At 41.5% G+C, this 22,335-nt stretch overlaps 1 protein-coding gene across 1 annotated transcript in view; it reads right to left on the reverse strand.

The window, feature by feature from the left end:
* Positions 1-22,335, reverse strand: part of zfhx3b (zinc finger homeobox 3b) — a 111,094-nt gene that overhangs the window by 6,891 nt on the left and 81,868 nt on the right. The window contains exons 4-8 of the mRNA XM_046033275.1: positions 21,145-21,252; positions 11,220-11,356; positions 10,475-10,675; positions 6,355-6,478; positions 214-5,850 (exon numbers count right to left, since the gene is read on the reverse strand). Of these exons, the coding sequence (XP_045889231.1) occupies positions 214-5,850; positions 6,355-6,478; positions 10,475-10,675; positions 11,220-11,356; positions 21,145-21,252 (6,207 nt within the window). The remainder of the gene's footprint in view (positions 1-213; positions 5,851-6,354; positions 6,479-10,474; positions 10,676-11,219; positions 11,357-21,144; positions 21,253-22,335) is intronic.

Genomic DNA, 22,335 nt, shown 5'->3' on the forward strand with positions numbered 1-22,335 from the left:
GTAGATTGTGTACTTAGTTTCAACAATGGCAAAAGGCCATTACATTATGTTACACATTCTACAGTGCGTAAATGAGTACATGTGACAGACTGATTTACGGGAAGAGAGCTTATTTTAAGAAGAGAAGAAATATTGTGCTCTAGTGTCGTACTGTTACTACTAGGTTTCACTTTTAAGTTCAATATGTGTGTATTGTGGTTAATGATGACGTACCTGAATTAGATGAGTTAAAGCTGGAAAGAGAGGGGCTGCCAACCCCTGGCAAAAGGACAGGTGGGATGCCTTGCAGATTTGGATAGGCTGACTGAAGATTCAGAGCCTGCATTGCAGGGTTATCAAACATCCCCTGCTGCTGCTGCATGGCCTGCTGCTGTGCCAGTCCTAAAACTTCATTGGCCTTCTTAATGCGGTCCATCTCTTGCTGGGCCATAAGTTGGCGGACAGTGGCTGGGTCAAAGTATTCTTTTTCCTTATCGATCTGGCTGCCAATGGTATCCTTCACCTTAGAGATGTGTTGCTGGGAGAAAATGTGATCACGAACAGAGAGACGAGCACTGTACTTAACACCACACAAAGTGCATTCAGTCTTCGGACCCTCATAGGATGTCTGATTTATTCCGAAGTGCTTGGCCATGTTGAGCTTTGCCTTTTTCTCCTTGGCACGAGCATTTTGAAACCATACCTGAACCACCCGCTTTGGAAGTCCAATGTCATTGCCAAGTACCTCGCATTCCAGCATAGTGGGAGTCCTGTAGTCGTTAAAACAGGATTTTAACACTTTCAGCTGGAGGTTAGTCATCTGGGTTCGGAAGCGCTTTTGGCCAGGTCGATCTCCGCTGTCGATGCTCCTGGTACCTGACGCTCCAGGACTTGGTGAGCAAGGGTCAGCCAGGCTGGACGTCTCACTGTGGTCAATCATATGTTCATTTTCATAGTCCTTGGTATAATAGCTTGTTGCAGGGCTTACCAGCCCTGAGGACATCTGGTCATCATTTTCAAGGATCGGGGCTGAGCCCCCAGACTTAGACAGGTAATCACCACTATTTTGGCTGTGCTTTGCATCAGCACTGTCATTATCAGCATTGGCCTCATCACCTGTGGTTGTGTCTGTGATGGCTGTATTCACAGAAGAGCAGTCATCATTATCCAGTTTGCTTTGATCAAAGCTGAGGTTCACAGATGACATGGTTGCGTTCTCAAAATCTTCCATCCCCTCAACTTTAATGGATGAAGGGCTCAGTAGAGCTCTGGGAGACAAATCCATGCCTTTGTTCACTGGTGACATGGATGAGCTTTGTCCATCACTGTTTGATGGAGCCAGTTGTGAGTAACTTGATGTCTCTAGAGCATCCATTTTTATCTGCATACCTTCGTGCTCAGGTAACATACCAGCGAGAGCTAAATTGTATCCAGCACGTTTGGCTTCGTGCCAGTGACGAGAGCGAATGTGTGCTTCAAGGGCAGTTTTTGCTTTAAAAAGAGCTCGACAAAAAGGGCACCTACGATGAGCTTGAGCTGGCCCTACTGCTCTAAACTGGCCTTTTCTCTCCCTCGCTCTGGTATTTTGGAACCAGACTTGCACTACTCTCTTCTTTAACCCCACCTCATGAGCAATGTGGTCAAGCATTTTACGTGTGGGATTTGAATCTAATAAATACTTCTGATAAAGGATCTCTAGCTGCTCAGGTGTGATGGTGGTTCTGAGCCGCTTGTCTCTCTGTGGCTCTTCTCCGCTATTTGTGCTGTCGTTCTCTCCTGGGCTAGTGCCAGCTTTCTCCTCTAACTTCCTCTTCAAGGAGTTCATGGTGGAGGTGGGGGTGGACGGAGAGGTGGCAGAGCTGCTGGGAATCTGTGGCATTGCCCCGGAGAGTAGCTGACTTGCGAGCAGAGGATTGCTGGGATCAAACAGCATGAAAGGCATGTCAATTGGACGATCGAGGAATTGAGGGTGGATGAATTGATTTTGCACAGAAAGGAAGTGTAATTGCTGGTGTTCCTGCCAGTGCTCAAAGGAGGGGAAGCCAATTTTGCACTGCTCACACTGGTACTGGATCATCTGTTGTGCCAGTTGTTGTGTGGCAGAGGTCAGGTGCGCATTGAGGCTCAAGTGAGAGCTTTGTGATGAGGCCTGACTTGTCTGAGAGGCTGAGGGACCACACTGCTGCTGTTGCTGAGAGAAGGAAGGAGATGAGTGTTTGATGGGCTTGGACATACTTTGAATTTTCTCTTCTCTTTGAGGTCTATGGTGTTGTGCCTCAGACTGGGGTTGATGCACAATTTCCTGCTTAATAGTGGTTTGGTTTTCTCGTGGATCAGGAGAAATTTCTGGTAACTGCTTGGGCTTCTCATCATAGAGGTTTGAGGTGGTTGCTGGTGATGCCTCCTCTTTCTCAGTAGATGGGAGGTGTGAAAACGCTGAAGTGGAGGGTGGAAGTGGACAGAGACTTGAAGAGGAGGGCATTGGGGTGTGACAGGAAGACCCAGAGGGAGTATAAGATTCGTGGGAAAAGTCCAGTGAATCCTCATTTTGGCTGTCATACTGTCCATCCTCATCTTCATCTTTGTAACACAGCTTCTTTTGGTGTTTTATTAGATCAAATATACGCTGGAAAACCAGACTGCATTTCTTGCACTGGTAGTTCAGATTTGAGGTGCGGATATAGCGGTCATTTGACAATTCTCGTCTTTCACCTTCTTTTCCGCCATCACCCTGGTTTTCATAATTCTTCCTTGCCTTCTGGCGAGCATTTTGGAACCACACAACAATAACACGAGTGGGGAGGTTCAGAAGGTTAGAGAGCTGTTCAAATTCATCATCTTTAGGATAAGCATTGGCATCAAAGAAATCTTGTAGTACTCTTAGCTGGTAGTCAGTAAATCTAGTCCTGGATGATCTCTTGCTTCCATATAAGTCATGTTTCTGTGGTTCAGGGGAAGGAGGTTTAGAGTCAATTTTTGAGTCTTCTAGAGTTGTTGTTGGTGGATTATTGAAATTGTATGGTGAGTCTTTGTTGCGCTGTCGCTCTTTAAATAGGGTGTTTCTGAACCAGTGCTTTATGACTTTTTGTGGCAGCCCTGACTTATCTGCCATCTCTTTAATCTGCTCCTCATTTGGTGAATTGTTGATATCAAAGTACTGTCGCAAGACCCTAAGCTGGTCATCTGTGATTCGTGTCCGTGGCCTCTTGTTTTGCTGCTGCTGTAGCATGGCTGGTGTGAGCTGTTGTTGATAGAGCTGGGCCAGGTCTGAGGCCAGGCTTGGCTCAACAGATGGTAGCTGCGGAGGCAACTGAGTGGGCAAGGACTGGAGAGACATGGACTGCATCATCAGTGGCGAGAAGAGGGGCAAATCCATTGGCATGGGAATTTGTGCCATTGTCACTGGTGGCTGTGGGGGAGGTACAGTCGGAGGTGTGAGTGAGGCAGTGGACACAGGAATATTTGGTGTGGGAGCTCTTTGGGGTGGTGGCGGAGGTGGAGGAGGTGGAGGTGGCGGAGCCGGAGCAGCCTCTGGTGTAGGGGGTCTCAGTGGATAGAGTTTATCATAATGCTCTCTGTATTCCTTGGCGAATCTCTCAAGGGATCGAAATGGAAAGAAAGCCTGGTGGATATGCTCCTGGTGACTCTTCAGAATCAGTATGTTTGAAAACAGCTTGCCACAGGCTTCACATTCCAGTTTCTCTAATCCCTCAATGGGGTCCACCACTCTTGTTATCCCACCTGGACCACTTGATCCTGCAGGTCCAGCTGTCTTTTTCTGAGCTTTCTGTTTATTTTCATTGTACTGTATTACTAACTCAAACCCAAAATTTTCCAGCAGGGCTTTAGTTGCATTTCCTCGAGCATCTGAAGCAATCCTTGGTGGAGGCAAGCCACTATCATGGTTTATGTTTATTGAAATATGCTGAATGTCCTTCTTTTCTTTTGACTTGCTGTCTGTATCTCTGTTAAAATATTCCTCATTTTTTTCAGTTGTGTCCTTCTCTCTTTGTATTTCTCTGTCTTTCTCATTCTGAGAGGAGTGGGTTCTATGCTTTTTTTCAGCCTGCTGGAGGAGAGACGTACTCTGCTGCAGCAATGCCATCTGCCCCTGAGACTGCTGCTGCTGCTGCTGTTGTTGCTGTTGTTGTTGCTGCTGCTGTTGCTGTTGTTGTTGCTGCTGCTGTTGCTGTTGTTGTTGTTGTTGTTGTTGTTGCTGCTGCTGTTGATGTTGCTGCTGAAGGTGGTGGTGCATCAACTGCTGCTGCAAGCAACTCTGCTGGGCCTGCTGGGCTGAGTTCTTTAGATCTTCCAGCAGTGAGGAGGTGGAGGATCCTGCTAGGCCAAGTGCTGAGCTACTGATGTTGATCTCTGGGTTCAGCTGAAATTCTGCTCCAGGGATGTAGAAAGGAAATAGCAACTGCTGCTGTTGGAGGGGGAGAAGTGCATCAGTTGTCATTGGGAAGTGCTGCAGAAGTGCTGGGTTGAACAGCTGTGATTGTAAAAGAGCAGCCTGCTGCTGGAGCTCTTGCTGAAGCTGTGCTTGAGCTTGGGCTTGAGCTTGAGCTAATTGCTGTTGCTGAAGCTGTTGTTGTTGTTGTTGTTGTTGTTGTTGTTGTTGTTGTTGTTGTTGCTGTTGCTGCTGTTGTTGTTGTTGCCCCCTAGCAGTCAGCATGTCAGTAAATTTGGACTTTTTGACTTCATGGTTCTCAGATGGTGAAGAATGGCAGCTCACTGAAGAATTCCCCAGGGTTTCAATGCTATGAGTCTGGCTCATATGGTTTCCTCCAAGACTACTACCAGTTTGAGTCCCAGAAGAACTGTGGTTGGCAGAGCTAGTAGTTGAGTTGCTGGCTGGGCTTGGACTAGATGTTGAAGTGTTGGTGCTGGAGCCTCCGCCACTTAAACCAGTAGCACTTGCAGAGCCAGTAATCCCTCCTGCTGCTTCAAGTTTGGCTGCCCTAGCTTTGGTCTGGTGTAGAACAGAGCGCATGTGGATCTCCAGAGTAGAACTCTGGCTATATGCCACGTTACAAGTGCTGCACTTGAATGGCTTGTTGTCAGGGCTGCTGGTAGGCTCAGGTTGGCCAGTAGTGGACTCCTGAAGAGCCCTTTTCACCTTGTGCAGGTGGGAGACAGAGTTATAGTGAACTAGAAGAATGTTCTTCTGTGTAAAAGACTCTTTGCATACAGTGCACTTGAAAGGACGAGATGGATCCAAGAACTTCTCCATAGTAAAGTTCGGCCCTTTTCTGAATGGCAAAGCACGTTTAGGTTCAGATCCAGAATCTTCCTGCAGTGAGCCAGAGTCACTACCTGTAGGGCTTTGTTTTTCCTCTGGGTCACTTTCATCCCCTTCTTTATCATCTTCTCCCAGAATTCCATGCTCCTCACCAAGGGATGGATCACCCATTACCATTATGTCACCATTCATCAATAAGCCACCATAAAGCTGCTGGATATCAGCTTCACTCAGCTCCAGGTGGCTGGTTTCTAAATGTTTCTTCAAGGCCTGTAGTGTTCTGAAGCTTCGCTGGCAGAGGCAGCACATGGTGGCTGCCCTGATCACATGATACTGTGAATGGAGCTGTAGCTTCTCCACAGTCTTGAAGGCCAGGCTGCACTGGTTACAGCGGTACTTGTAGACATGGCGATCTGAAACAGGCAACTGGGGCCTTTTGTTGTGAACTTCATTGAAGTGCATCTGGAGAGAGTTGGATGACTTGAACACTTGATTACAGCCTTTCTTCCAGCACAGGAATCCTGTGGCATCATCTCTCTCTAATTGTTGATCTTCCAGAGGTGACTTGCGAGCTTCAGCTATTTCTGGAGGCAGTGACACCCCCTTCTCTGCATCAGCATCTGATGCATCTGTGGATGAATAAGCCAAAATAAGAGAGCAATTCATTAGGTGCCTACAAAATTTCCAAATAGGACCTTAAAGCACTCATCGTGATAATACTCTTGGAAAGGCACGGAAAAAATTAAAAGGAAATGACTAATTATAAGGCTTGTGAATACCAACCATCATTCATATTGTCTTGTTGTGAATAAAGGCCTAAGCATGAAAAAGGGCCTTGTTTTTCATTACGCTGTGTGAGAAAAATGTACTGAAACCATTACTGACATCAATTTGTTTGTAAAACACTAAAATACCTGAATGATGATTTGTTATTTCCCGTCTTTGTAATAACTACTGACTTCATATAGCACCAGTGTATGCATACCCAGTTATAAAGTGATACAATTTAGTTCAATCTCGTTTCACGCCAGATTATGCCATGTGAAAATGAACTCATTACAGAATTACAGAACCCATGGTTAAACTACTGTTATTCATTTATGTTTTTAGAGAGATTGTTTTTTGACACTAACCAGCTTGCTTCTTTGTATCTTCAGAGTTAGAGATGACTGTGGCATGAGGGGTGCTCTGGGACTCTCTGTCTGGACTAGGTACAGGTATGAACATGCTTGCTGGCAGTGCTTCAGTTGCTGTTACCTGGAAAAAACAAAGCACAAAGGAATTCTAGTGTGAATAAGCTCACTGAGTGAAAATGTAATTTTATATTTTAGTTTCAAGAATTAAAGGAAAAACTGAGACACAAACAAGAAGATACACAAAGTAGTTACCATCAATAATGCATACTGTAACTGTTACATGTATACATAGCACTGAGGTTAATTGACACTAAACCTAAAACTTAAGACACATTCACAGTCCTCTCACACAGTCCTCATACATTTGCATGCTACTATTTTTATATGAATCACTTGACAAGCACATATGTGCATGTGCATACACACAATCATGACCATACTATTTACTTTGATTGTCATTCTCAGAATATGAAGTTTCCCCTCCTGTGCTTTAGCATGTGCCTATTTAAGATCCGCTGCAGCCAATTAGGATGATGGACCTCATGTCAGAGAGTATCTCAGCTAGCTTAACACTTTATTAAGTGGCACTCATAAAATAGAACTAATGAAAAAACTCTTGAAAAATGAGTACTGTGACAAAGGGGAAAAAGTAGTTACACTATGCCGAGCCATGTTACACTTTTACAGCTAACTTCAGTATTCTCAGTGGTACAGCTGTAAGTGCCAATTAAATGAAGGATTCCATTTAAGAATAATTGCTAAATGAGACTATGTGTTCCTTAACAGTAAAGCAAAAGAAAAACAATTTCATTGCTGATGAGAAGTTATGCATTTTAAATTGGGAAGAAATAAGTTTTTTTTCCTTTTTCCTTTTCTATTTGGAACATTTCAAGGACGAATAAGTATTGATTGAAAAAGTACAGCGAGGAACCCAGGTTCTCCCTGCTCTCGAAAGGTTGGAGTTAATCATGTGTGAACGACAGCAACCTCCGTTTATTCCTGCTGCTCTCCCTCAACTTTACTCCTATTTTCCCCTCAGATAGTCTCTTTTCACACCCAAAACCTGAAACAAAATAACTAATTAACAGTTCCCTATTTAACAATAATAATCGGCTGAAACTGGATGAGCTTGGAAAATGAGGCGCTCGCTTTTTCACCTTCCTTCAATTAACTTCACAAACAGAATAATCAGCTTCACTCTACATGCTGAATTTCAATTCACCCCTCCCCACAGTATCTCTTCTCTTATCCCTTTCCGTTTTACTGCTCAACCTCAATTTTAAGACATTCTTTACCTTTCACTGTTAGCCTAAAGGCCTATAGGTAGTCTTTTCAAGTAATATTAAATAAAGATATCTCATATGAAGGAGACCAAAGGGAAACAAATCTTAAAGAATGCATTCCGGTAAACCTGCCGTCTGTGTCACTTCCACTGTAACTGCAAGGTCCCTGATTCGATTCTGAATGGCGAACTTTATCACGTCTTTACTCTGCTTCTCCCCAGGCTCTCGCCCTGTGCTTCCTCTCAGTCTACACTGTAAATGATCTAATAAAGGGATATTCAAATCAAGGACTGCAAATGCACAATCGTTATTGTACATACAGTATGTAAGCACAATCAATTCATAATGATAAGAAATGTGTTAATAATAGTAAAGGTAAGAGAGTGCAGTGTCAGATCTGTATGGTTGATTCTTTGGTTAATTTACCCTATGTGCCATATGCTTCCTCTAATAGGCATAGTGAGAACACAGCTAAACGTAGCGTCACTGTAGCATGTCATGTAGCCTATAGGCCAGATCCAAAGGGAGCAAAATCATCCTCAAGCAAGAGGAGTAGAACAGTTAACGCTTTCCATCACAAAGTACAGGACTGTATGGTTAGTGTGGTCATAAATTTAGCATTAAAACATCCAGCCATTTCCTCCTTGGTTTTTTAGCTCTCTCTCTCTTCAAAATGAAAAGTGAAAAATGTATGCAACCAGCCAGGAAAGTCACAAAACAAAAAAAAGCAATAATTTACATTACAAAGTGGACTGTTTCTAGACAACTGCTTCATTAGGCGATTAGTGGAAAGAGCAGAGTATCCCAAGGTCACTTTTAATTTGAACCGCCTAATTGGCAAACATCATTCAGTATGGCTATCATCTAGCCAGACTCAGAATTAATGAAGCACAATTATTTTCATTACCCCTATCTTACACAGACAGAAAATTAGACATAGAGTGAGGACTGGAGGAATACGTGTGTGTGTGTGTGTGTGTGTGTGTGTGTGTGTGTGTGTGTGTGTGTGTGTGTATATATATATATATATATATATATATATATATAGCTTCAGTTACATATATATACTGTGCTGTATGTATGTGCAGTATATGAGACAGAGGCATGTGAGACATGGAGTGGAAAGGGAGAATAGGTGTATGAATGGATGAAGAGGGGGAGAGTGAACGCATCATAATGCATGCTTGGCAAGAAATAAAAGTCACCTATTTCAGAATTAATTAGGGTCCTCTCCTTAGACATGTGAACAGCATAAAGTACCTTTCCATCTGCATTCAGCAGTTATAAAAAGGTGCTAGCTTTAATGTGTGTTATATTACCTCTGTTCTATCACGGTCCTCTTGTAGTGGTTCAGTACATTACTACCTCTATAAAAGAAATAAATATTGCAGTCTACCATACTAATGTGCTTGCCATTTACTTTCTAGATGGGGAATGAAGATGGTGAGGCAGCAGACAGAGCAATATTTTACTCGGTGATTGTCCAGCAAGCTATTTAGCCTCACAGGATAGAACAGAACAAAGATTTGCTCAGTGATTTACAAGAAAACAGGGCAAATAAAATTTAATTTCCCCTTGATGAGCATTAAAGGAAGCAAAGAAAGTATTCTCTCTAGGTAGAAAAGGGGTGCACCAGTGCATTGCAGCTGATCGAAAGCTAACTTCAGATCACATGACAAGCTACAAACACTACACATTATGGATCTTATTTCCTGTAAGAGTGGACTTGAACGTTTTTAGAACAGTGTTTTGCTTGAGACTTGATTTTGGCCTGATTTGTAGTGAATAATAACATTTCCATTACTTATACCAGAATTTCTTGAAACAGGGAAACGGTTCATTAAGTTTTGATTAATCTGTGTCACCATTATTTTAAGATATTCATAATGAATGAATGATAGGCTTTGTTTTGACTAGCATCACAGACAAGGCAAGGATGTCAATGTAGTGATAAATGAACTGGGAGCTACGAGACCTGCTCATCTTGAAATGATTAAAAAAAATACAAAAACAGATTATGAGTTCCCCTTCCCAAATGACTGTGATTAGAAGAGAGCTGGAAAAGGGCTCTCTGATGATGGGCACGTTAAGACATTGAGAAGAGGAGAAAAATATGCAACTTAAAAAGGCCCAATCATTTTCAATGAGCCAATGGGATTGCCTGCAGCCATTTCACAATTAACAGCATTCTTTGTGTTTGATAAAGGACTGAATGTTGGTAATTTAGAGGAGACAGGAATGACAATTGTTCTCACAGCTAGGCAGCCACTCCAGGGTAAGGGATTGATTAAGAGCGAGTGACTCTTCTTGGCATTGCTGAATCCTTACACTTGTCCTTGACCTAACCCGCTGCCTGCAAACTGACTGGCCATAATGTGTATGAGTAGCAATTTGTGGGGCCTATGCAGCACAGCTTTGTGGCTGTGGTTTCCTTGCCTCTAACACAACATATGAATGACTGCGTAGATAATGCACAATATGGGACAGAGTGAATAGAGAAATTGGAATTAGAACTTAAATTGGTGCTATGTAGACAATACAGCTTACCCAGGCAGCAAGGCCATCTATTCTGCTTTTCCTCCACTGCATTTCCTGAGTTATAAAAACTTTGGATAATGCATTACCTAAAGTTCTTATGCATGATATTTGCTATAGTTCTGGAAGATGGCTACATACCAATCTAACAAAACACAGGCCAACTTCAGGTTACCTTCAAATATGCAGGTTGGTAAAGAAAAGAATCCAAAAGCATTGATGACTGAGAAATAACAAATATTAAATGGAGTTAACACTTCATCTATCCCAACCCACCCAGTACCCAATGCAGGACTTACTGTGGCAATAAGCTTATCAACACAGTCAGGAGCCACACTGTGGAGGTGTGTGAGGTGGAACTGCAGGTGGATCTTGTTGTTGAGCATGTCCTGGCATAATGGGCAGCGTAGCATGGGCTGGACAGAGTGCTGTGTCATCACGTGCATTCTGAGACGATTTAGGTCCGTGTTGGTGAACTTGCAGTAGGGGCACTGGTACATCTGGGTGAAGGTAGAGACAGGAACAGAGAAAGAGAGAGAGGGGGGAAAACAGATACACAGAGGGTTAATGGGGTGAAACTGGTGCGGTGAGCACAGTGGGCCTGTTTGAAGAGGAGCTGTAGATCAGGCAGAAGACTGGGCCCCCCTTCCCTCAAGCAGGCAGATCCCTCTGATCACAGACAACTGTGTATTACTGAGTACCACTGAGTCTTGGCACCCACTTCAAAGTGCTCTCATATGTCAAATACTATATTGATTTTCCACCTTATACACAATTAGCAGCGAACTGCAGCAGAAAGGTAAAAATAATTTTTAGTAGATATGAAAAAGAAGCCTGCATAATATAAAAAGGGTCAGTGAGATAACTAACCATATAACTAAAAATTTATTTTAATTGAAGTGTAAGTTTCAAGCTTATAATGAGGGCTTGGTAATTGAGATAACCTTAAGCATGAATCCCTTAACTCAAAGAGTTTTAAAAACATGTTTTATGAACATCTGAAGACATCAGTGTTATCAGATTTGTGTGGTTTGTAACTCTTACCTGCTCCGCAGCGCTCTTCTCAGCTGTCCTGGGACGCTTTGAGGAGAGTGGGCTCTCGGAGGCCTCTGACCGTGAAGAGGGCCTTTTGGAGGGGATCGGGGAATCTGACTGGTGCCGTTCCAAGTGGCTGGACACTGCTGAACATGCGCACAGGAATAAAGAGAGGAGAGCAGACATGTCGAGACAAGGTGAGGACTTGGCAGCCTGGGAGCAGGTCAATCAATAACACTGTGGATAAAGAGCTTTGGAATGTCTTTCTTAAATGTGATATAATGACATTTAATGGGAATTGGGCAAAGAAAGTGTTGTTATCTATCCGTATGTCTCCCCATAAAAAATACCACACACTCCTTACTTGTCCTCCCATGCAGGGAAATGCACTGCCAATGTGCTCTGATGGTTTGTCTCTTTTAATGTTGGCTTGTCAGGATATTATACAACATAACAAACCATGAACAGCTAACAAAAATATTAATTTGCCACAGGATGCATTGGGTTTCACACCACCACATATTTTCAGTCCACATAAGTTTGTATACTTGAGACAATGTACATAAACATCTTGTAACCTCATCATACAGTAAGAAGGGTACAGAAATGCCCATCAGTCAAAGACTCAACTTTAAACACAACTTGCTTCTGTAATTACTTTTCTTCAGATACTTCTAACTTGTATAACAGTTAATGGCTATTAATGTTCCACATACACATAATGCTAGAATGTCAGCTAATGTATGTTATTATTATTACTATTGTTCAAGCTATAGTCTTGTGTACATTCTACAGTGACAACATTTTGTTTTACTAGTTGAGTGATCCTGATACTGTAGCACAAGCATACTTAAGAACAAATACAGTTCTGCCCTGCCAAAATTTGTATTCATTTTAAAAGAGCAAACCGGCCATTTTTACGGGAGCAAAAAGCAAAAAATCCAGCTTGGAAAACTCTTTGTTTCCATAAGCAGGGGGATGCCAGTGAAATTTTCTGTTTCACTGGCATTTCTGTAACCAGCTAAGCCTTCTCCAGTGTGTTGTAGTTGGACTGTGACAAAGAGAAAAAGACAACAGTAAGATCTTTTCAAACCCCTGAGTAAATCTCGGTATTTCCTCAAAGCTAGGTTGCATACGACAACAAGCTTTCATTTAACTCGAAGATTTTCATGACATAAAAACATGCCATTGAGCTCAAAGAATGACTAGTCATACCCAAGCAAATACACAGGATGCAGTCATGCTTTGGTGTGCAGTCTGTGGAAATGTAAAAAAGGGCTGCAGTCATTGTGGTATAGCTGCCAATCTTTGGAAAGATTTCCAAGTCACCTATAGAGTTACTTCAGGTGTTTCTCTAGCTCACAAACTGAATCACACTGCTAATCCTTTTAAGGCAAACAACACCACTGTTAACAAAACAGCATGTCTTTTTATTTCCACATCTGCAGTGCAAGGCCTCACAATCCACAGAAGCCACTGCGAACCGCTTTAAAAGTACTCCACTTTATAAAGAAAAAGAGAAACTAGAGGTGGCACACAGAGAGGCATCATAGTTGAGCACTCAGTTAAGCACGGGGTCACAGAGGAGCTAAATCCACATGGAGCCATCATGGGGGAGCTGTAGTAGCACCACACTTTGTCACCAGTGGAAAGAGTTCACTGTGAAACTTAAGGAGGTGTCTTGCCAACCACTAACAAACCCATAAAGAGTTAAATTTGGCCTGATTTGTACAGTCCTAGAAGGGAAAATTGAGAACAGAGGGCATTGATAGGGGAGGGGTGGTTTGGTGGGGGGTCAGGTTAAGCAGGGCTGACCACGCCGCTGCTCCAGACATTAAAATGTCAGCTCCAATCAGGACGAGGGCAGTTGAGCTGATTACCCAGTGGGGGACCTGGCTTTGGACAGAGCAGCCTGCAAGATCTCCCAGAGACACCGGGATCAGCCAGGGAGGCCCCATTAGGGTCCAGTCACAGTCAATCCTATTAAACACATCCGCCAATAAACAAAGGGAATGTTAAACAAAAGGAACCTCCCATTCCCTGACATTAACCTCTCAGTCATGGCACTGTCCTCACCAATTCCTCCTCCTCCTCAACTCCACTTCAGTCTACTCCTACTTCCCCTGAACTCATCTCGAGGAAAACAAGGACAGTCATCTGTTGTCACCTTCACTTTCTTTCTTCCTTCCTTCCTTCCTTCCTTCATCTATCTGTCTACCTACCTACCCACCTACGTACAGATCTCAGTGGTGCAGTATTACCATAAACAACATTTGACTTTTCACCAAAAGCCTCAAGGATACAAGGTAGGGAAGGAACTGTTGTCTAAGTCATGGGACCAGCAATGAGGAAAAGAAAATGAGCCAAACAGTACCCTAAACCCAACAAAATCTGTTAAAAGTATTAGCATCAGACTGCAAAAGTGTTAAGCACCTGCTCTTCAGCGTTAACAAAACCAAAATCTCCACTGCATCACATTTTGCATGGACAGAAAGAAATAGGTATAGCAGCTAATACAACTTCAATAAGTACACTTGCCATTCGTTGGGAATGACTCGAATAAAAAGAAAATTCAACACTCAATTTTCATGTATAAGAACTGAATAAGAACAAGTAACATGTGGGCTTGTGCCACAGCTATAAAGCACATACGTACAGTACAGAAAGTAAACATGGATTAAGTAGACACAAGTATCCTCTCAGCCTCATGATTAAGAGGATAAGCATAATTGATTAAAAGCATATTCCACTTCCACAATTATTCAATAAGCACCAGGTGAAACATGTGGCTGTTTACACTAGGACACTGAAGAGCTACTGTAGAAGGGCCCAAAACGGCCTTCTAGCTCAGGGTGTTTTATGTTTTTGTGTGTGTGAGATAGAGTGAGTGTGTGTGTGTGTGTGTGTGTGTGTGTGTGTGTGTGTGTGTGTGTGTGTGTGTGTGTGTGTGTGTGTGTGTGTGTGTGTGTGTGTGTGTGTGAGAGAAGGACAGATGGAGGGCTGGGGAAGCTTACTCAGACGCAGTCTCTCTCGTCACGGCCAATTTGGACTCCGTAAATCTGATCAATCGCCTTCTCTTAAGAATCCTACACCATGACACCATCACCAGCACCATGACTAATATACAATGTATCCTGTTCTTTCCTTGTCAAGGGTGATGAAAAAACAAACAAAAACGAAACATAGAAAAGCTGTGAATGAAATAGAGATAACAGTTTTTGGTTGTTTTTGGTCATTACGTACAGACTGACATGGCAGATCAGACACTGTTGTAAGAGCAGGTGATCAGAACCAATGACCGATAGATAGATAGATACATACGGACTGTCAAGAAAGACAAGAAAAGGACAGTCCCTAGTGAGATAATGCTATGGATGTGAAACATATCTGAACAACTAGAGGTGAGGTCTAGTTTTACTTTCTGATGTTATTACCTGTGAGGGCAACTGAGAGCAGCACAGAGAAAATAAAATCCCAAAAGGTAGTGAAAATATCTTTCTAAAAAGAATCATACTCTGGCCAAGTAACTCTTGAATTCACGGTTTCAACACGAGGCCCTGTATGACTGTAGTGGAACTTTTAAGAGCTTCCTGAATGCTTTTATAATGCTTTATAAAGACCTAACACTACAGTATATCTCTGTATTAAAACCTCTGTGGCTTGTTAGATTAAGAATACTTGTTCCATTCCCATGTAAGCCTCCACAGAGACGCTCTCTGTCAGTGACCTTAATGTCTGTCTATTACCCTGACCTCTTCTGCCTGGTCATTACACAGAGCCCCCATCAACACCAAACCTCCTCTGACAGATACACAGGGTGGGCTTTTGTTTGAAAGCACAAAAAGCAACGCAAGAGTGTAGAAAAAAACCCCTAAGAGTCAATTAGGTGATTATTAATTCATGCCTCTTTTCCGTAAACCAAAGGCTTTTGCGCTGTTGAGTCCCGTAAGTGAATTGGACTTTGGCACCTTGTCTCACCTCCCATAGCTGGACTGTATTATTCAAGCAGCAAAGGGGCTGTCAGCACACTGCCCCAGTCTCTGGAGCAATCACAGGCTTGTTGTGCTTTTAAGAGGGGGTGGGGGGGAGATGGCTGCTGGACACAGTGACTGACACAGCACAGACTGAATTAACCACAACAGTCATCTGCCATTGAAATCTTCCAGGAGTGAAATCACAGCTGCCATTGAACTGCTTTATCCTTGAGAGAGGTTATCCATATTCTAAGATGTGAGTTACAGTAAACAATATGTAAGGAATTCTTTGGGGGGGAAAATAATCCTGCTGTTTGTGGAGGGGAATTCCCCTCCTACTGACTGACATGGGGTCCTCATCATCTCTGGAGCCTCTGCCCCCTCATTACCACAGTTCCTGTCTCGCCGTGGCAGCTTCAGGCCTCCGATTGTAAAAAAAACAAAACATAACCTATCATCCAGTCTGTCCACGCCAGCAAGGAAGCATAACTTTACTGTTACTTTGCCCAGAACTGCCACAGTCTGCCAATCACTTTAAACTTAAGCTCAGCCCACAGTCAGTGCAAAGGGAAACTCAACGATCCTCTGTGATACACTTTCTGAAAACTGTGTCCTCTGATCCCCAACTTCCTAAAACCTTTCACCTTCACATTGTAGAGGGCTTCTGACGCCCTTCTGTTCCACGCAATGTAAAAAATCCTAGCCTCTATTCCCTCTGCAAGTTGGCCATTAATATGGAGATGATTCAACTCCCCCAGTGCTACAAATCATTCTATTTTAATGCTATGCTAACAATACCTGAATATTGTCTTTTCTTTTTCCCCATTTCTATTCAGATTTTTATTCTACAGCCTGTGCCAGAGCCCACAGCAATAAAGGTCAGTGTTCAATTTCATCTTATATTTCTCAAGTAATTATTCTGCATTGATAAAATAAAAAAATCAAACTGAAGCCTTGAACTAAAAACCTGATATTGAAGCTACATATAAAAGATTTTCCTATTATTTATGAAGTCCAAATCTGCATTTATAGAACAAAAGTTAAAAAGGCAAATCGGATATGAAGAAATTAAGAGCAGATATTAATTAGCAGGAGCATTATTAATCTTCTGGCCCCTGAACAAGAGGATGACATGGCGTTCACCTTTACAGGACACAGCACTGGTGCTAGGCCATTAGACACCCCATGGTAAAACTCATAAACACTGAGCTTTCAGGGAGTTGGCTCACAAACAAGGACAATTTATGGCCTATTATCTTCAAAGACAAAAGGAATTACAATTTGAGGGATGACAAGCACTCAAAGGACGTGATATGAATATGTAAACATTTTCACTGCTCTGTCTCCTGATTTCTCATACTACTTAGGGTTTAAAAGCAGTGAGAAATCACCATGGCACTGAATGTCTCCTGGTTTAGAGTAACAATAACGTAAACTTGAATAATTTGATTGTAACTAACCATAAGCATGCAATTTCCACTTCAACCACAGTTCATATTAAATCTGCATATCTGCACTGTTATATAGAGAACAATCCATAACATTTGGTAAGTCTGTTCCTGAATGAGCAACACCATAAGACAAACAGCACAATCGAGAGCACAATAAAAAATGAACAGACTGCAATGCCACGGTGCTGAGTCTAGGGGATGCTAATCATCATGTTCATTATACAGACTAAATGCAGCATCTACATTGTGCAACACAGCATCTCCTACATGCAACACACCTGAACGTGCACATGTGTAAAGCACATTTATACAAACACACAGGTGGATGTGGAGCCAAAAAACACACACAGGCAGACACATAGATTGTATAAGAAAACCCAGCTGCTCAGTCTTCCTCCAAACAATTTCTCTGGTATAATTTAACTATAAATACTTTGGAACATTTTTTAGCTGGTCCGTGTGAAAACCCATAGAGAAACACAGTACAGGTTTGGAGCATCCTGAAAGTGGTGCAAAGTAATCTGATTCTAGTACAGTCAGGTAAATATGTTAATGTCAATTCAATAATGTTATGTCATAATTTGTTACTATTATAAACTATTTACACTTATTGTGTAAAGTAAATTCTTTAAACCTCACATGATGATCTAAACAACACTTCTGCTGCAGGTGTTCGGTCTAAAATGTATGAAGGTTTAATTGTGATTAAGTCCAATATGTGAGAGGTAAAAGCATTATTTTCGGGCATAATGATGTAGGACAATACCATAACATGCACTTTTTATTTATTTATTTATTTTTACACAGGCACTGTAAAAACAGTGTGCAGCTGCTAATCAAATGCTAAATTGGAACCTGCAAGCCCCAGTCTTATTCTCGGACTGGCTTTAGATATCTTGCATTGAAATATCAAAAAAACACACACATTGCAAATGACTTTGACTGAAATATTAAAAATATTAATATAAATATGTTTGTTCAATTATTATATCATCAAAAGTAAATATTGATTTCTCAGTCAGTAGGTTAAAGATTCACTGACATTCAGAATATATATCATTGTATGTTACATGTTTTCAGTAAGTAGTGTAGTGCTTTTGACTACTTATAAGTCTGTGTGATCTCCACAGGCTTTACTGGTATCAGAATGTTGATGACCCAGGCTAGAAAAAATATCCCCCAACCCCCAGCTCAGTTTCAGAGGACATCCACCTTCTCCGCCTTAGAAACTATTTCTCTCTCCCTCTTCCCCATATCCCTGTAACCCCCCCCAACTTTCAATACAACCTCTCCCATACATTTATGTTAAATATGTCAAATCACATTGTGTCCAAATCTGCAGGTGTATTAACATTTCCTCCTTCCTCCTCTTTATGCTCTCTTAACCTTCCTATCTCCTCTACACTTACCACCCTGCCTTTCTCCTTGCTGCATCCCCATACATTTCTGCTGCATAAATACACCACCTGCTTTAATGAAGGTAAGAATCCCGATCCTATGCAGAAGATCTTTTCCTTTTACCAGTGCTGTCTCGGCTAGGTGAAGGAGATGCGAGGAGAGACGAAAGAGGCTCATGACTATCCATTCATGCATATTTCATACCTAGCATTAAAAATGACCCTTTGAATTACTAATCATAGAGGATGATTAACTTGCAGCTACGCTAACACAGACATCATTGTCCAAATACATTAAGATTTTAGCATTTCACATATAATTACTTTTACTCCTAATTTGTATTTTCCTCTCTCAGGATATATACTTATTGTAATAGTTATTATAATACACTGCATAACCACAAAAAGTGGCACCACGTAATACCTGCAGTGTTGGGAGCATGTGACATTTACATATGTCTGAATGCCTGTACATGTACATATATATGTATTATCTTTGAGATAAATAAAATAAACAACAGAATAATGAAGGCATCTTTCAAGAGATGACATGCTGAATACATATGCATTTTACAAAGGCTTGTGATGTACCTCTAAATGATTTTAATGAATACTGAGGAGCTGTGGAACACGAAAGAGAAAATAAGATTGACAGTGGCTTTAAAAAGGAGGAAGCCTTTTTTCTGTGTTCACTAATGCTGTCTGTCTGACAGTGACTGTCATTTGTAAAGGAACAATGTTGTGCTCTGTTCCAACAGCTACATGACAACGATGAGAAGAAATACTTCAGTAGTTCTAATGATGGACCTCAGAAACAGCTCAGCCTCAGACAGTGGGAGACTGGGCACCTTTCAGATAAATAACAGGTTTGCCAAGATGCTCATACACAATATTCTATCAGGCACGCCATCTGTGTGCCTACTGTACAAACAGTTTCAGACAATCACCAGCCCAAACAAGTGCTCCTCTGTTTACCAAATGCATTGTGAGGTCTTCCTCGCTTTTTTCCCTACAAGTTTTCTGCACTTGCTTTGAATGGGCATTGTATTCATCAATCGCAAAAAAGTTTGACGTACAAAAAGGGACCCTTCCATTAAACTACAGCTGTCTACTTTTCGCTGACAACACAGCGTTGCACCCACCACCCCAACCTACCCACCCACCTTTTCACTGACATCAAACAGAACCTCAGACCTGGTTCCCTAATGCACATGCTATTTTTAACTAAGCGTTTCTAATAAGCTGCTGGGAAGCTGTAAATTTTTCATATGCAAGCACATATTTCCTTTGTGAAAACACAGAAACACACTTATTTGGTGATTAGCGACTGACAGAGGGGAGGAAAGGAACTGAATATGCTTGTATCAAATTGCATGCCTTTCAAAAAGGAGGAATCCTAATGCGAGGAGTCGTCTTCCTGTGCACCACAGGTATGAGTGAATTATTAATCGGCCAGCTCATTTTAATGCTTTTTAAAGTGCTTTATTTTGATGTGCTAAAACATACTTTTAGCCATATTCAGTCAGGCATGCATATCATTATTTCTTCCATCAAAGAAGAGTGTCGCCCTTTCAAAGAGCACAAACAACTCAGCCTCATTTAAAATAGAAGTTCGAATATCAAAGACATTTTACAAAGGCTGGGCTTCAAACACTGTGATGAAGTTTCCCCCCCCCCCCCGCTACACTTTATAAAAAACCTAGGTATGCAGAAGGTCTGAATTGTTTTCCAGCTTTTAACCTGACTAGTGTAAATCAAAACATCCCGCAGTAACACAGGAAGTTAGACAAGTGAGAAGCATCTATCCAGGCCTGTTACTGTTCAGTGTCATCATTATCAGAAATCTCTTCTATTGAATAAGAGATGTCCTAACTGCCAACGTTGTTTTTCTAACACAGGCATACAAAGTAAATTGTGCATAAGAAAGACAAATGAAACTATATTTCATTTACACTGACATTTCAAAAATCTGAATACAATCAGTAAACAAACACTGTCTATATATAATTAGACGCAGTGATGCACATAGCAAGTCTTAGACCATGTTTCATTCATGTTGAGGAGACAGCACAGTGCGAAAGGCGGCCATACAGTGTCTGTGTTTAAAGTACTGGAGAGCAAGTATCAACATCTTTCACACATCTGACAATCAATGGACTTTGACTACTGGCTCCAGTATCAATATTATTAAATTGGAAGCTATATTAGTTCTACTTTTAATACTAGTTTACTTTGCAAAAACTGTTTTAGTACTTCTACTATCATCAATGTTGTCATCTTTCATTGTAAACAGTCCCTCTGTTAAAACAATGTAGGGCCTTCCAGACAGACCCCAATCATACCAAGGTTTAGGATTTGAGGTTTAGAACTTTTCATATTTCACCATGTGTTGTAGTTATTGTCCTAACAGGCCCAACAAACAGAAAAAGAAAATCCACACGTGCATCCTTCAATGAAGAGTTGAAAATGGATCAATGCTGCACCATTCAAACAGGAAAAATCCCATAATTTGAAAACATTTGTAAGATTACAAATCTGCAATGCTTCCAAAAATGCTCAAAATGCTTTTATTTTTTTTATAGGAACTGCAGCTTGCCCTTGAGAGATTGCTTAGGCCTAAAGCTCCTCCCCCTTACCCTAAGCCCAACCCCCTGCGTAGGTTTCACCAACTACACCTGTCAATAAAGAGGTGCACAGAGTAAAAAAAAACAACAACATCCTGATCTGATTACATTAAACACAGGTAAATGTTGTTTGTGTTCCTGTGAGTGTGCACCAAAGTTGAGAAGGTGACAGAGCTATCACATGTGTGTTCACACAGGCCCCTCTCTTCACATCAGCTATTGAGCAAAGACAAAACATGGGTCACATGTCACCTGAACATATTACCTAAATTGACAGTTTATCACAACTGTATCTGATGGGATTTAATGCCTGGAAACCTGCAGCCTTTGAAAGCTAACAGTGGATTTAGGGAGTTTTTAATATTTAAAAAAAAAAGTTAAATTTAAGTAGACAAAAGGCCTGTTGTTCAGCACATTTCAGGTGCAGGCCCACATGTTCCCCGTGAATAGTATTCCCTAAATGTGTGTGGTGTAAATATTGGCCTTACCTGTCCCTTTGGTGAGCTCCTTCTCCCCCCCACTTTCTCTGTCTTTGGTTTGGTCCTCCTGGTCTGTGGTGGTCTCACTAGCAGCCTCCACATCCTCACTCAGCTCTCCTGAAGGGGGAGGGAGGACGGGATATGTAAATTACCACGCCATCAGAATTGGTGGAAGCACTTAAAGGGACGGCAGCGTTTTTTTCTATAGGAGCTTGCAACAATTACATATGCTGACACACAGTTGCAAGGCTAGCAGACAAAGAGGGCAGAATCTGCTTTCTGTCCTGTGCAGTCTGATCAGCACTGTGAAATTTATTTTGACAAGATTTATAAAATAAGAGTCAAATTATAGGGCATGATGAAGGCAAATATTTTATTTTCTAAAATTATTATTATGGTATTTGTAGTGTATACTGTATTGAAAGCTAATTTATTATATTTCTCCATGTATTCAAAACCGTGACACAAATGTTTTTCTCTGTTCAATGTGGACCAAAAAAACTGTGGAAAAAAGCACACACGTGGTCTGAAGTGGGCAGATGGAAAAATAATTGTGTGAGCAGTATCCTGCAAGAGAAAGACCTTATCCTAGACAAACCCCCATTCTTTTTCTCACACACACAAACACACACATACATTACTGTCCCTGCTGCAGTCTGCTAGGTTACTTACCAATACAAGCCTCATGTCACTTCTTCTATCCAACTATTGCACAAAAAAAAAAAATCATAAATATTTAAAACTTTCAGAGCCAGAATTCATTTTATTTTCATGTCAAGTCAAAGGCAGAAATCCCCTGTAACCACCTTAAAAGCCTCAGCTCAATATATCAGGCTATTTAGGAACATCGAAGTCCAAACAATGGATATCCGATAACGCCATTTGTAAGTAACACACAGAGGAAAAGATAGCAAAAACAGATAATAAAAAGGGCATCAATCTTGTTTATTTCCCTCCAGTGCCCCCTGAACATCCCCTTTGCCTGTTAAGTTTGTTTAAAAGTAGTGGGACTTGCATGCAATCGCATTGATTTGACAACAGTAAACTAGGCCGCAGTCAATACACTCTATCAGTTATTACACAAGTCAGCTAATTCTCAGCAAATGTACTTAAATGCTCTTTTGAAAATGCATTCATGCTCAGGTCTCTACTCTATGAGCTATTGATATATTGACAATGCTACAACAGCTACTGAAATAT

This window comes from Micropterus dolomieu, linkage group LG20 (assembly GCF_021292245.1).
Source record: "Micropterus dolomieu isolate WLL.071019.BEF.003 ecotype Adirondacks linkage group LG20, ASM2129224v1, whole genome shotgun sequence".
Classification (NCBI taxonomy): Eukaryota; Metazoa; Chordata; class Actinopteri; order Centrarchiformes; family Centrarchidae; genus Micropterus; species Micropterus dolomieu.